The sequence below is a fragment of the Micromys minutus genome, assembly GCF_963924665.1.
Source record: "Micromys minutus genome assembly, chromosome: 14".
Classification (NCBI taxonomy): domain Eukaryota; kingdom Metazoa; phylum Chordata; class Mammalia; order Rodentia; family Muridae; genus Micromys; species Micromys minutus.
Window position 1 is genome coordinate 16,242,025 of NC_137983.1, and position 13,485 is coordinate 16,255,509.

Here is a 13,485-nt window from a genome sequence, read left to right on the forward strand (position 1 = left end):
TGCAGATCTGTAGTTACACAAATAACCTTTTGTTGGTCTTCTCTGATATGAGTTTTCTGTAGGTGGGACTGTGTTTTAGTCCTATGTCTCTCATCAATCAGAGACACATGTATATCATTTTCCTCCTAGGGAATGTTAACGTGCCTCTCCTAACCTCCTTTCAGTGGGGTGCAGATAACTCTATATGGAAAGAAAGCCCTCTTTACTCTAGTGTGAAACAAGAGAAAGGGTATATGGAATGAAATTCATCTACTTTCTTGATCATTGGCTCTATCTCAAAGACTGAAGCCAAAGAATTCATTTATCAAGGGAGTGATCCAGTCACTTAAAGTGCAGATACTGAGAAGTTAAGGAACCCTGGCACACATTCTTCTGAGACAGTTACTGTGGAACTCTCTCTTACTGTATGAATTGATAGCTGCAGAATGTAACTCAGGCCTTCATCCCTGAGACATAGGATCCATTTTCTGCAGTGTGTTAGCAGTAGGTTCTGACAGTTTCTGAACTAGGAGGAGACTACAGTAACGCAAGAAAGCTCTGAGGACAGCCCTTCAGAAACATCTCTTGAAAAGGTCTTCAAAGAGCCCCGGCAGGTCTTCCGCTTCTGACATCTGTCTGTGTGAGGGCAGGACTAACTTTCAGGCCTTCTAACTTTTAGTCTGTCATGAAACCTACTATGTGAATGCAAATTTGAGTCCTCTCTGCAGAGTAGGAGAGATTATCTTTCTTTATGAATCGATCATTACAATACCAAGTGCATAAATCATCTTTATTTCAAAAAGCACATGAGTTGCTCTAATTTTTTCATCAATATTAAAAACACAGAGGTAACCAATGACAGTAGCTAAAATTACAGTTAGCACATTATTAGAGAATACAAATCCTTCAAAATGTAACATGGAATAAAATTAATAATTAAACGAAAATTGTAGCGAAATGCAGTTTTGTGTTCCAGTCTATAATAAAAAAAAACATAAAATGAATAAATTTCCATCTTTCCCCTAAATCAAGAAGATACACTGAGAATGCTAAGATGATATAGATATTTTAAATATAATCCAAAGACCGTAAATATTGATAAATAGTACCAAGGAGTACTTTTCGGGTGAAAATCCATGGAGATTTTACAGTTTTCCTGGATGAACTTATACATACCGCCACCCTCATCATTCTGTATTTTAAAAAGAAAATGATATAGAAAAATTTTGATTTCTCAAGAATGTGAAACTATTTACTGTGTTATCGATACTGTAAGAAATTCTGCAGCAGTGTTGGTAACTGGAGCTGAGGGATAAGATGCAACCTTTGTCTTCCTATGTAGTTGCGGATGCAGAGTCGGCAGAGTTGGCAAAGAGAGCTTGGAGTCGCTACAAGAAGATAGCAGCACAGGTATTAAAAACAAAATTAGCGTTACACATGGGAAGATATCGGAACTAAAAGCATAAAAAATAATTTGGCTGATGGCAAATGCTTTTTATTATTTATATTGCCTTTATTTAAGAAATTTTGAGATTATGTTTTATGGGATCTCATGACGTAGAAATGTGCCATACATGTTCTTTAAAGCATTAAAAAGTTCATAGTACTGAAGAGGTGGCTCTGCAATTAAGAGCACTTGATGCTCCTACAGAGAACTTGGGTTTAGTTCCCAGCACCCTTCCCAACCCCATGATAGCTGACAACCATCCTTAACTCCAACTCTAGGGTATCTGGTGCCCTCTACTGGCTTTTGTAGGGACCAGGCATTCAAGGTACTTACATGTACAGGCAAAACAAACAACATACAAATAAATTATAAAAGACGTAATTATTTTAAGACTGTCAGACTACTGTTTCACTGAAATTCCCAGAACAAATTCTGATCTAAATCAAAATAACTAAGATATATACCAAAAGGTAAAATTTTACATTACAATTATATTTCTGATCTACAGTTTACAAATTTTAAGAGAAAAAAGTCTTCAAGGTAAAAATATTTTCCTATAAAATATGCATCATGCCTGGGCATGGATGGGTTGGGGATAGAGCACACTTGGGTAGATGGCTTGTTAGAATATGTGGCAATCTAGTTTGAGCCACCGCGCTGTATGCTGTATAAACCAGGCATGGTGGCTCATGTCAATAACCCTAGTCATAGAGAGGCTGAGGCAGAGGATTAGAATTTAGTAAGTTCCAGGCCAGCCTGAGATACAGGAAACTCTGCTCCCCTCTCTCCAAAAACAGTATCAAGGAGAAGGAGTGGTTGCAGAGGTATTCAGGTGCCTGTAAATGTGCCTCATTAGTAGAGACCTACCCCTAGCATGTGCTGCTGAGCCGTGTGCTAGACCTAGTCCTCAATTACCTAGTACTCAAAAAATTTCAAAAATTTTAAAATAATGCATGCAAGTAAATATTTTACTAGAAAACTATACAGTATTAAAAAATTACACATTATTAAAACAAATCCAAAATATTTTGCTGAAGGAATAGAGATATTTAGAATCAATAAAAATCAAAAAATCCTATTTTCCTTAAATAGGACCTGAGTTGATTTTTTTCCCTACAATAATTATTTGGAATTTCATTGTTAATTCATATGGTAACAAAGCATTTTTCACTTTCATCTATTTGGGGGAAGTATATTTTTTCATTCATAACCATTCCCATATTTTCTCTCTACCTTCATGTTGAAGAAGTATTCTTTCTACAGCACTGTTAGATGTCGCCATGTCAACAGGCCGCAAAAGTTCTGTGTTCTTGGCATTGATGTCTGCTCCAAATTCTAGCAATAAGTTCACAATTTCGGTACTGGGTTGTTGAGCAGCAGCATGCAGGGGAGAGTCCCAGTACTTGCCTTTGTGCACATCAGCACCTGTATGTGAACAGGGAGGAATGATGAGCAGGCAAGCATTACATGAGGTGTTACCTCTCTAGGACAAAGAGGAAAGACAATACGGAGAAAGGCACATAAAGGACCTTTATTGATAATTAGCATTTTCTTAATCATATATATGTCATTATTATTTCATATATAAATTGCTATACATGGTACCTCTGGAGATGCAGTATATGCATTAGTTATTATTTTCAAATACTTCCTTGCGTATTTTTTCTGACATCTTTTCTGAAAGGGATTTATAGTTTTGAAAAAGATTCTTATTTATTTATCATTATTGCATGTGCACTTGAGATGTGTGTATAGGTGTGTTGGCCACAGTGTGCATGTTTTGAACACGGGACAACTTAAAGGCATCAGTTCTCTCTCTCCATCTTTATATGGTCTCCAGGGATGAAACTCAGATCACATGGCTTGCCAAGCAAGTGTCTTTATTCACTGAGCCATCTTACCAGCCTAAAAGCGTGATGAAGATTACACATATTATATTTTTATCATAGATAATTGCTCTTAAAGTTATTTAAAATAATATTACTTTCAGTTTTTCATTTAAGGCATGAGAGCTCTTGTATTTGTTTGAAAACTCATAAATATAGATAAAATAATCATTTCGGTAAAATGTATGTAGATGTGCCTGTCAGTTTTCACTGGTATAGTTTCAGCTGGTAAACACATAAAGACAATGAACCTCTGTAGTGGGAAAACACTTCAATGGTATCTTCATAAAAAGTCAAACTTGTGAAAATGTTTTCATTAAAAGACATATGCCTGGGGAGATGGATCAGTGGTTAAGAGAACTCACTGTTCCTCCAAAGGACAAGAGTTCAATTCTCAGCACCTATATGGCAACCCAAATCTGTCTTCTGGTGTACAGATATACATGCATACAAAAGTACCTGACTACATAAATAAATAGAACCTTTAAAAACTGTAAGCCTATATGAACAAAACTTTCTAGTGCCTACCTATTCATTTTTAGCCCAAGTCTAGCGTACAAGAGTCATGTAAAAGTCCATGTGATGAGCAGATAATATTTAACACTACAAAAATATAATAATATCATTTTCTAGCATATAAATGGTCAGAAACCAGAAATGTCTACAAATCACAATCATATATTCTTCCCGACTCAGCTTCTGATAGTTTGTAAAAGTATAGATACGAACGAGAATCAGTTGACCTTAAATTCTTCCATAGCACTCTTGCCACTTTCAACTTTCAGTAGAAATTATTATTTTTCATTATTTTTAAACAAATATAAAATGTTTAGAGGAGAAATGTTTCTTGGGCAATTTTTTTATAAAGAAATCATGATTTCATTAGATGTATTAATTTTATGAGAGCAAAGGGGTCTGAAAATAGCAAACAATTAACCATTGAAAACAGCACTATTTCCACATTCTTTAATACATGTTAAATTGTTTGGTGAAAAAAAAATGTTTCTAGCAAAATGAAGAAGGATGATGAAGCATATACTGCGTTGGATATACTAAATTTATGGGCAATCTGTCTAGGACTAACAATCTGTCAGTATTAACAGAACTCATGCTTAAGCCTTTAGGTGCAATGTGAATAAAATAATGAATTCAAGTCCTGCCTACAAGAGTTGTCTTTGTGTTCCATGGGTCAGCTATGATAATATGAGTAGTATATAATGGACCTGCTAAAATGTCATGTCTGAAAATACCAGAAGGAAATGACAGCCATAACCAGATAAACAGCATAGGAGCCTAGTGTTTAATTCATGTATATTCTAATTATCAACTGCATGACAGAGGCACTCTTCTGGAGAAAACAGATGATGAGGCTCAAACCATCTCGAAGGGGCTCCCAAAGAGGCCATTGTGGTGGCAATTCCTGGTGGTCAACTTGACTATATCTGGAATGAACTACAATCCAGAATTGGAGTGCACACCTGTGATCCAGATCATGAGGATGGAAGGCCTGCATCTTGACATGGACACCTTGAGGTACAGTAGCCATGGAAATCTTAGGCCCAGAGAAGGTAGTACACACCTATAATACTGGGGCTAGGAGATCTTTGAGTCCAAGGTCAGCCTGAGACAAAACAAATTCCAGATCTAGGTGTGGTGATACACACCTTAATCTGGGCCACACCTTCTGCTAGAGGCCTACCTAAAGACACAGGAAGAAGGAAGATTTGAGTGCTTGCACTTACTTGCCAGCACATCTGTTGGAACCTATTTCCACAGAAGACCAGCTGAAACTAGCCTCATGGGACTGAGCAACTATTAGATTCTTGGGCTTCCCACCCACAGCTGCCTATTCTTGGGTTAGTTGGACCACAGACTACAAGTCATCACAATAAATTCCCTTAATATATAGAGACAGGCCATAAGTTCTGTAACTCTAGAGAACTCTGACTAATACAGCCACAAAAGTATGAATGGGTTAGGATTATTTCTCATGGAGCAAAAGCTGAACTTTGAGGAACTTAGTCACATAAGTGGAGAAGGCAGTGGGTCTTTTCAAGTAACAAGACAAAGTACAAAGTCTGAGACAGCCCATGCGTTTTTATGGTTGGTAGACAACAAGGTTATTTAAATACTTAGAACCCTAAATTTTTTTCAGCAGTAATGTTTATTTACATTTCAAATGTTATCTCCTTTTCTGGTTTCCCCTCCATAACCCTCCTATCCCATGCCCCTTCCCCTGCTTCTATGGGGTGAGTCTCTACCCACAAACTCCCTCCTGCCTCTTCTCCCTGACATTCCCCTACACTGGGACATCAAACCTTGGCAGGACCAAGGGCTTCTCTTCCCACTGATGCCCAACAAGGCCATCCTCTGCTACATATGAAGCTGGAACCATGGATCAATCCATTTGTACTATTTGGATAGTGGTTTAGTCCCTGGGAACTCTGATTGGTTGGTATTGTTAGAACCCTAAATTTCTGTGGGACTAGTTGACATACTTAGCAAGATTATATTCAGTCTGGGCAATCTTCCTTTTATTACTGCTTACAAGGAAAGGCTTTTCCACTCAGTAACAAATGTGTTCTGATGACTCAGCTGCAGCTGGTAGAGAGTGCATATTCATCTATGAGTTTTGACATACTCTCGTGAAGTCTGAGTTTCCTTAGTAGACTGTATATGCGTATGTGAGCATGTTTATAATAAGAGCCTTTTAGCAATGAGATGTGACTTTTAAAAGAAGCTTAGTTAGATGAACAGATAGTTATCTACATGTATGGATAGAATGCAAAATACCAGCATAAAGAAGCTTCCAGACGCAATGGAACTGCTGTGACATACAAGCTACATAAAGAGGAGTCCCCAAGTGAGGAATGTCTTGGTCAACGTCTATGCCCCAGGCTATCAAAATGTCGAGGCATTCATGATGACCTGCCAATGCAAAGGAAGAACAGCTTTAGTTTTTATCGATGCTCTCTTCTAGAACACATACCTCCCAACCACCCGTGTTTTCAACAGAAATAGAATTAATTGAAGGACAAATAGGCATATGCATTATTTAGAGATATTTTTCCTTTTGAACTTAACCCCACTCTGTAACAAACCTTTACTGGCAGCCTCATGTGTTGGAGACGGAAAACAGGACTCCAGTTGAGCTTTGGCACCATACTCCAAAAGGAGTTCTGCGCAGCTTGCGCTGCCTTGTGAGCATGCGTTGAACAAGGGAGTCACGCCATCTATTGTGATTGCGTTTGCCTAAAAAAAATCCCAAAATCTGAGAATGAGATTTGAAAGTCATGCGGAACTAATGGTGTTATTTTTGCACTACCAAACGTTCTATGATTTGCTGATTAAGAACTGTGGGCTGTAAGTATGACAATGTGTATTTACTTCTTACAAATCAAGGAAAGAAATTTTAACCTTTATGAAATCGTAGAAACAGGATGTAGAAGAGGAGTCACGGGAATGGGCACCCTACTATTAAAATACATTGGAAAAAAAACCAAATTTTAGGCATAGAGCCCAGACAAATTCAACAGTAAGTCACAGAAAAGAAAGAAAGAAAAGGAAATGGGAGGAAAGGGAAGGGAAAAGAGAAAATGGGGAGGGGGGAAGTAGGGAAAAGAGGGAAAAGAAACCAGTAATGGTGAAGGAAATGATGAGGCTGCTTTACTAGTGAATATTAAGTATGGCATGTTAGTTATATTCTGGGATTCTGGGATAGTATGTGTGTGTGTGTCTGTGTGTGTGTGTGTGTGTGTGTGTGTGTGTGTGTGTGTGTGTGTGTATTTTGAGATGATCTCACATCATCTGAGCTAGCTTCCCACTATCTATATAGGATGGTCTTGAATTTCTCATTAACCTGCCTCAAAAGATACAGGAATACAGGCATGCACCAAAGCTATTATTTCTGAGAAACTATTTCCAGAGACTTGCTCAGAAAATAAACAAAGATACAAGATCCAGATGCTCATCTTGTTATTTTGGTTCACAGAAGTAGGACATCTAAGTAGCCTACTTAGTAGAGTACTGCTCTACACAATGGCTGGAATTCCTCTGCAGGGTGTCGTAGGAGCTGAGGCAGTTCTAGGACACTGTTCATACTGCTGTGTTTTCCACACTACTATGAGAAACAGAGAGAAGAGGAAAAACGAGAACTTGGCTTCTGTTGGTCAACAGATGTGCAGTTCTTAATTTACTACTTAAACTTACGTTAGCTCCAGCTTCTAGGAGAGTCCTTGCACAGGCCACGTGGTCACCCAGGCAGGCCTCATGGAGTGGAGTGACATGGTCTATGGTGACTGCATTTACGTTATAACCCTACGGTGAGAAAAGAAGGTATACAACATCATCTATCCCTGTAAATGTCAGAGACTCTTTACAAGATGAAAGACTCTAACTGGTTTCCAGTTTAGCAGTTGAGACACTTGGTTGTTGAAGCTCCTTAACCCCCAGTCTAGCTGCACACAGGATGCAAGTTAGGCTACTGAGGTATCATCTGACCTTATGTTCTAGAAATTTCTTTAATTTCAGTCATTCGTCTGACTTCAACTCAGCTTTTTAAAGCTTTTCATCATTGTGGTGTTTATGCCAATTGCTTACCTAATATTCTGCATCTCATTTGTCGTCTGGTTCTGTCCTCGAGCTTTTTAGAGGAAATGTCTAACTGACAGAAGAAAGGCCCTTTCATTGAGGACAAGTTTGTGAGTTCTATCCCTGCTGCTTCTGTTTAGTGTTCTCAGCTCTGGATGCATGTAACTATAACAGGTGGTGTGTGGCTGGGGGGGGTCCTCACCCCAGCCAGAGCCCCAGCCACCAGAACTCCTCTGTATGACAGTGTAAGCCAGAGCAAACCTCTCCGCTGAACTGGTCTCAGTGACGACAAAGTAACTGATATAAACCAATGATTTTGCTTTGCCCAGTCACAGGGAATACATAGGTTGAAACATTATACTGTACTCAATAAATAAGCACAATTATTAAATATCAATCAAAATTGATGTTAGAATGTTTGAGGTGGAAAAGTTATCTGCCATTGATCATTATATAGTGTATGCATATTTTGGCACACCATGCCTATAAACATATACTCATTTTAATATGCTTTCTTTACAAGCCTGACTGAAGCTTAGGAACCCCACCCTTACTGTAACACTGTTGTCTAATAACGTCAGCCATTTTGTTACTAGATTATGGCACATTTTCTTTAAATTTTTATTTTCTTAAAGTTTTTCTTTTAAAAATAGACTTATTTATTTGTTTTATGTATGTGAGCATACTGTTCTATCTTCAGACACACCAGAAGATACAGACCCCCTTATAGTTGGTTGTGAGCCAGCACATGGTTGTTGGAAATTGAACTCAGGACCTCTCTGGAAGAGCAATCAGTGCTCCTAACTGCTGAGCCATCTCTACAGCTCAGGGATTTTCATTTTATAGAATTAAAGATGCTTTGTAAGCTGGATAACTTGTTTTGGTTGTGATTATATGATCGGTGGTTAATTTAAACCAGGAAAACAGAGTTTGGTAAATTGATTTATGAATGTGTTACTAAATAGTTATTCATTTAATAGATAAGGTTAAGTTATACAGTAGGGTTGAGACCTATGTTTTCAAAATTAGACTTGTGTTTAAACTATGACACATACAATAATCATGAACAAATACTTTGAGTTCTATGTTTTATGGTGGTCATGACAGTTAAGCAGAGTAAATTTTTTTACAGCAATTCTAACCATTCCCAGTGGGCAGAAAATAAGCAATTTCATTCCATTTTATACCTTAAAAAAATAAAACACTTACTGCGCCCCAGTTTAACTTACAATATGAGGCTAAGTCATATAAACTTATTAGAATATGAGTTTCATTGCCTTTTAGGGAATCATTTTTAATTCATTGTCCACTAGTGGTCATTTTACTAAGAATATTATGTGACAGTCAAGGCAATGGCATCTTCCTAACTTAGTACTGAGTGTCATAAGCAGTAACACGGGAACACATGAAGCCATAGGCATAGGCAGTTACACTGCATCTTCGTTACTATGGAGATTTTAACCATCCTCATCCTTTCCAAGATCTGGAGTTCCTAGTAAGCAGTCTGGTTTGAGGAGATCCTGCCACCCCCCATGTGGCCAGAGGAGGGAAGCATGTGAGAGAGCTTTGCGGGAGACTCCCTCCCCTTGGCCAGCATGTCTGTGGACAGGAGACACACTGAGAAACACTGTGACTGCCCTTCCTCTGAAAGCACTGTGTGACCCTCTCCAAAGGATTATCTCTTGAAACCACTGACCTTTTTATACATGTCCTCCCCCAACCATGAAGCGATGAGCGAAACAGTCACATGCTGTCACAGGACTCCAAGGGAACACCTCGGACACATCATCATGTTACGGGTGAGAAAATGAAATTCCCGGCAGGCTGTGGCTGCCTCAAGGGTCAGGTGTTGTTCAAACTGGGTTGCTAGGAACCTTCCTTTCTCATAGCCATCCCAGGAATTCCTTTTTATGTGACACTGGGAGTTATTAACACCCCAACACTGCGTATACATTACAGTCAGACGGGAGGCTGAGGACATGCAATGGGCTGATCCAAGCTAAGTTACTTTCCGCTCGCAGGAGCTCTGCTCACACCGAAGAAGTAGGCAGGTGCAGAAAGAAACATTTTCCGGCCTTCACAAACAGTTTGTCATAACATTTCACAAATTACCACTATGTAAATTATGCTGGTTTCACATGTGATCTGATTACCCCTTTGGAGACATTATATGACCAAACTAAGTCTCTACATATTACACCAACTTAAGTATATTTAGAGTGCTTCATAAGCAATACATGAATAAAACCACTAATTTCTAAATATCCTTGGTAAAGGCCAAATACACTATAAGAGAAAGTTGAAATCGGAATACACAGCAATATAACAAAACATCAAATGTAAAACAGAAACTACTGTCTTCCCTGATGCAAGTTATAGAGGAAGAACAGTGGTGACACTTGAAGTTTGTTACTTTTGAGTGGGTTTGTTTTGGCCATGTTCTACGGTCATGGGAAGCAAGCTTATTTGGAAGTATAGTGTAATGGTTTACTTGTGATAATAATGTCCTCAGAGCAAGAAGGCGACCTTGACTTGCAGCTTCATGCAGTGGTGATCGGTCTGCCCAGGATCCTGTCAAAAAGAATGGCAACAAAATTGTGGGGTCAATGGAAACTATTACGTGCTATCAGTTCCAATATCATATAAATTATACACAGTCAGCATTTAACAAGGTGACCCAGTTACTGTTCCTACCTTAGGAAACTTGATCTTTAACTGAAGGGTCCAACTAGTGAGTTTGTGAATCAAGACTTGGTTTAGAATTGACTTTAGATTTCAAGTATCTACTGAATTATCAACTAAAGGGAATTGGTCACAAAATAAATGTCCCAAAGTTGGGACTGCATGCTTTCCCATATGCAAGCAGAAACATGTCCTCACACTCTAAGCCTGTCCTATCGTTCCTCATAACCACAGGCCCAGACTGACCTAGTCCTGACTTGTATGAGCTGCAAAATGTTGTTAAGAAGGTCAAGTAGCTAATCCCCAAGTCTGAAACATAGTATAGGCTAGGTAGGTCCTAGAAAGGGTTATCAGAGGGCACACGGGATCATATTTTTGAAATGGTGGTACTATTGTCAAAGGCTCACTGGTAGAGCATTCATTCTCCATGTATTTGGTGTGGGTGGTCCAGGGTACTTAGCACCTAACCTAGATGTCATGCCTCAAAATTTTCACTTCTCAGGTGTCTCTTATACCCCACCCACCAGGTAAAGCAGTCTTTCTGAATGAACTCTCCTCTCTTCCTCTTCCAAGAGACATATCAACTGCTCCTACCTCTTTCTCTGTGCTCACTCAAGCAGTTCAGAAGGATGCCGGGTTGATTTGCCATACTTTTCCTGCAATTAAACAAGCCCAGTCCTGCCTCTGTTGGTTTAATTTACTGGATATTACAGATAATACCTATAATATTATAGACTTAATGTTATCACTTAAAGAGCTTTAAAGTGATTAAACAGACTAGGCTTGCCAGAAAACACGTATTTAGATAATTTTAAGAAATGAAAGCAACACTGACTAAAGATAAAATATTCATAAAATATCAACATTATGAATACTAATATCTATCTTCTTATGTACTTTTCATCTCCTGTTAAATTCATAAGATTAGATAATAACTCTTCAGGTTTCTGATTAACTTTACCACATAACTTGTTATAAAGTCACTTGAATGTTCATTAAAATGCAAGTTTTATGAAATACTATCTACAATTTTTTTAAATAAATTATAAAATTATTGGAGCTTTAAGTACAGAAGAATGCTGTGTTTCAGAAGTGATTTCATTATTAAGAGAATTGAAAAACTCAATTCGATTCTCCCCATGAGTTAGTATTATCATTTTGCTATAAGTTTTACCAGAACCCTGTAATGACAGACAAATAGTTGCCAGTGACCAAAGTCTGGACACATGTAACAAGAGAGATAAGAGAGCACTCAAGTATGGCATTGAGGGTTGAACTCACTTGCCAAACAACAATGTCTTTATATTTAATAGCATAACAATAATTTACTGAAAATGCAAATATTAAAGTAGGGGGCAAGAGAACACTTTCTCTTTACTGTTGTCGACTTTTACACCATGATAGTATTAGTTAATGTTAAATAGACTCCCTATGTTTATGACACTAGGTCTAAGCACTTCCCATGTATGCACATATGTGTGTGTGTGTGTGTGTGTGTATGTGTGTGTGTAAACTGACATACACCCAGGCACAGACACCACACATATATATTCACAAAACAAAAGAAAAGAAAAGAAAAAAGGAATAAAGAAGGAAAGAAAGATAAAAAAGAAAGGAGGGAGGGAAGGAAGTAAAGAAGGAAGGAAGGGAGGAGGAAAGACAACTTTATGGCTGGTGAAGTGGCTCAGCAGGGGAGGATGCTTGCCAACTTGAGTTGGATCCCTGGAACCCCCACAATAAATGGAGCTAAGCAATGCCCACCACTTGTGTTCTGCCTTCCATACACGTGCTGTGACCTAGATTCCAAGATGAAATGTACTGTTTCACAAATAATACAATCTGTTTATCACTAAAGATTTTAGTACAAAATGAAATGTGGGAGTCTTCAAAATGTAGATTAATTCTTACAGTGAGCATTCAAACAAAAAAATGTTAGCTTTCAAAACAGATCACATATTGGAACTACTACTTAGATTCATCAACAGAGGGGTAGGAAATCAATCAGTTTCAAATAATCAATGCTTGAATCAAATTATTTATGATATTTACAGTGTCGAGATTCGGCTCTTTTATAATGATGTAATAAAGTTCACTATTTTAGTTTATCCAAAAGACAGATGTGAAATTATATGATTCTGCTGCATTATGACTACCCATTTTCCCATTGTCTCTAACAAGCCAGATGCTAAGATTGGCAAAGACCTAAAAAAAATGAATCCTGAAGTTTATTTTAGGCCAGGTCCTTCCAGTGCTGTGAAGGCCTTTCAGAAGCAACAAGGTTTACAGCAGAGGTACCTCCACAGCACTCCCAGCAAGCGTGTCTTGGTGTTCTAATGCTTTGTTCATCAGAATGACTGTATGCTCAGGACAATTGGTCCCATCTCCACCAAAATAAATAACTGCATTATACTTTTTCTTTTTGTATTAAACAATCAGTTAATCAATCAATGAACCAATGTATTAAGGAAATGATTTATAATATGTATAGCACCGTACTCACAAATAATTTGTTAGCCAGGAAGTGGTGGCATACACCTTTAATCCTAGCACTCAGGAGGGAGAGGCAGACAGATCTCTATGTCTGAAGCCGGGACAACCTCATATCACTTGCTCCCTCTAATTTCTTAGGAAAATTTCTGTAATTAATCTTGGTAACATGAGAATCAAAAGATATTAGACCATCTGTCCCTCCTAATCCCAGTCAATATCAGAAACTCAGCAACTATAAGTTGCAAGTGTCTATTCAAATATATTCAGTGTAAAATATCATACTTTTCCATATGGACATGATTTATATTATTTTTATGTTTTTCCCCAAGATCAAACAAGATATACATATCTTCATATACAGCTATTTCAATCTCTGTCTTTTGAGTGTGTAGGATAAATGCAATAAAATCC

At 38.0% G+C, this 13,485-nt stretch overlaps 1 protein-coding gene across 2 annotated transcripts in view; it reads right to left on the reverse strand.

Annotated features, from left to right (window-relative positions):
• Positions 1–750: 750 nt before the first annotated feature.
• Positions 751–13,485, reverse strand: part of ASB5 (ankyrin repeat and SOCS box containing 5) — a 39,696-nt gene continuing 26,961 nt past the window's right edge. For both annotated transcript variants that reach the window (XM_080929077.1, XM_080929078.1), the window contains exons 2-7: positions 10,394–10,473; positions 7,522–7,629; positions 6,414–6,564; positions 6,106–6,240; positions 2,660–2,851; positions 751–1,367 (exon numbers count right to left, since the gene is read on the reverse strand). In XM_080929077.1, coding sequence (XP_080785203.1) covers positions 1,240–1,367; positions 2,660–2,851; positions 6,106–6,240; positions 6,414–6,564; positions 7,522–7,629; positions 10,394–10,473 — 794 coding nt within the window. In that variant the 3' untranslated portion in view covers positions 751–1,239. The remainder of the gene's footprint in view (positions 1,368–2,659; positions 2,852–6,105; positions 6,241–6,413; positions 6,565–7,521; positions 7,630–10,393; positions 10,474–13,485) is intronic.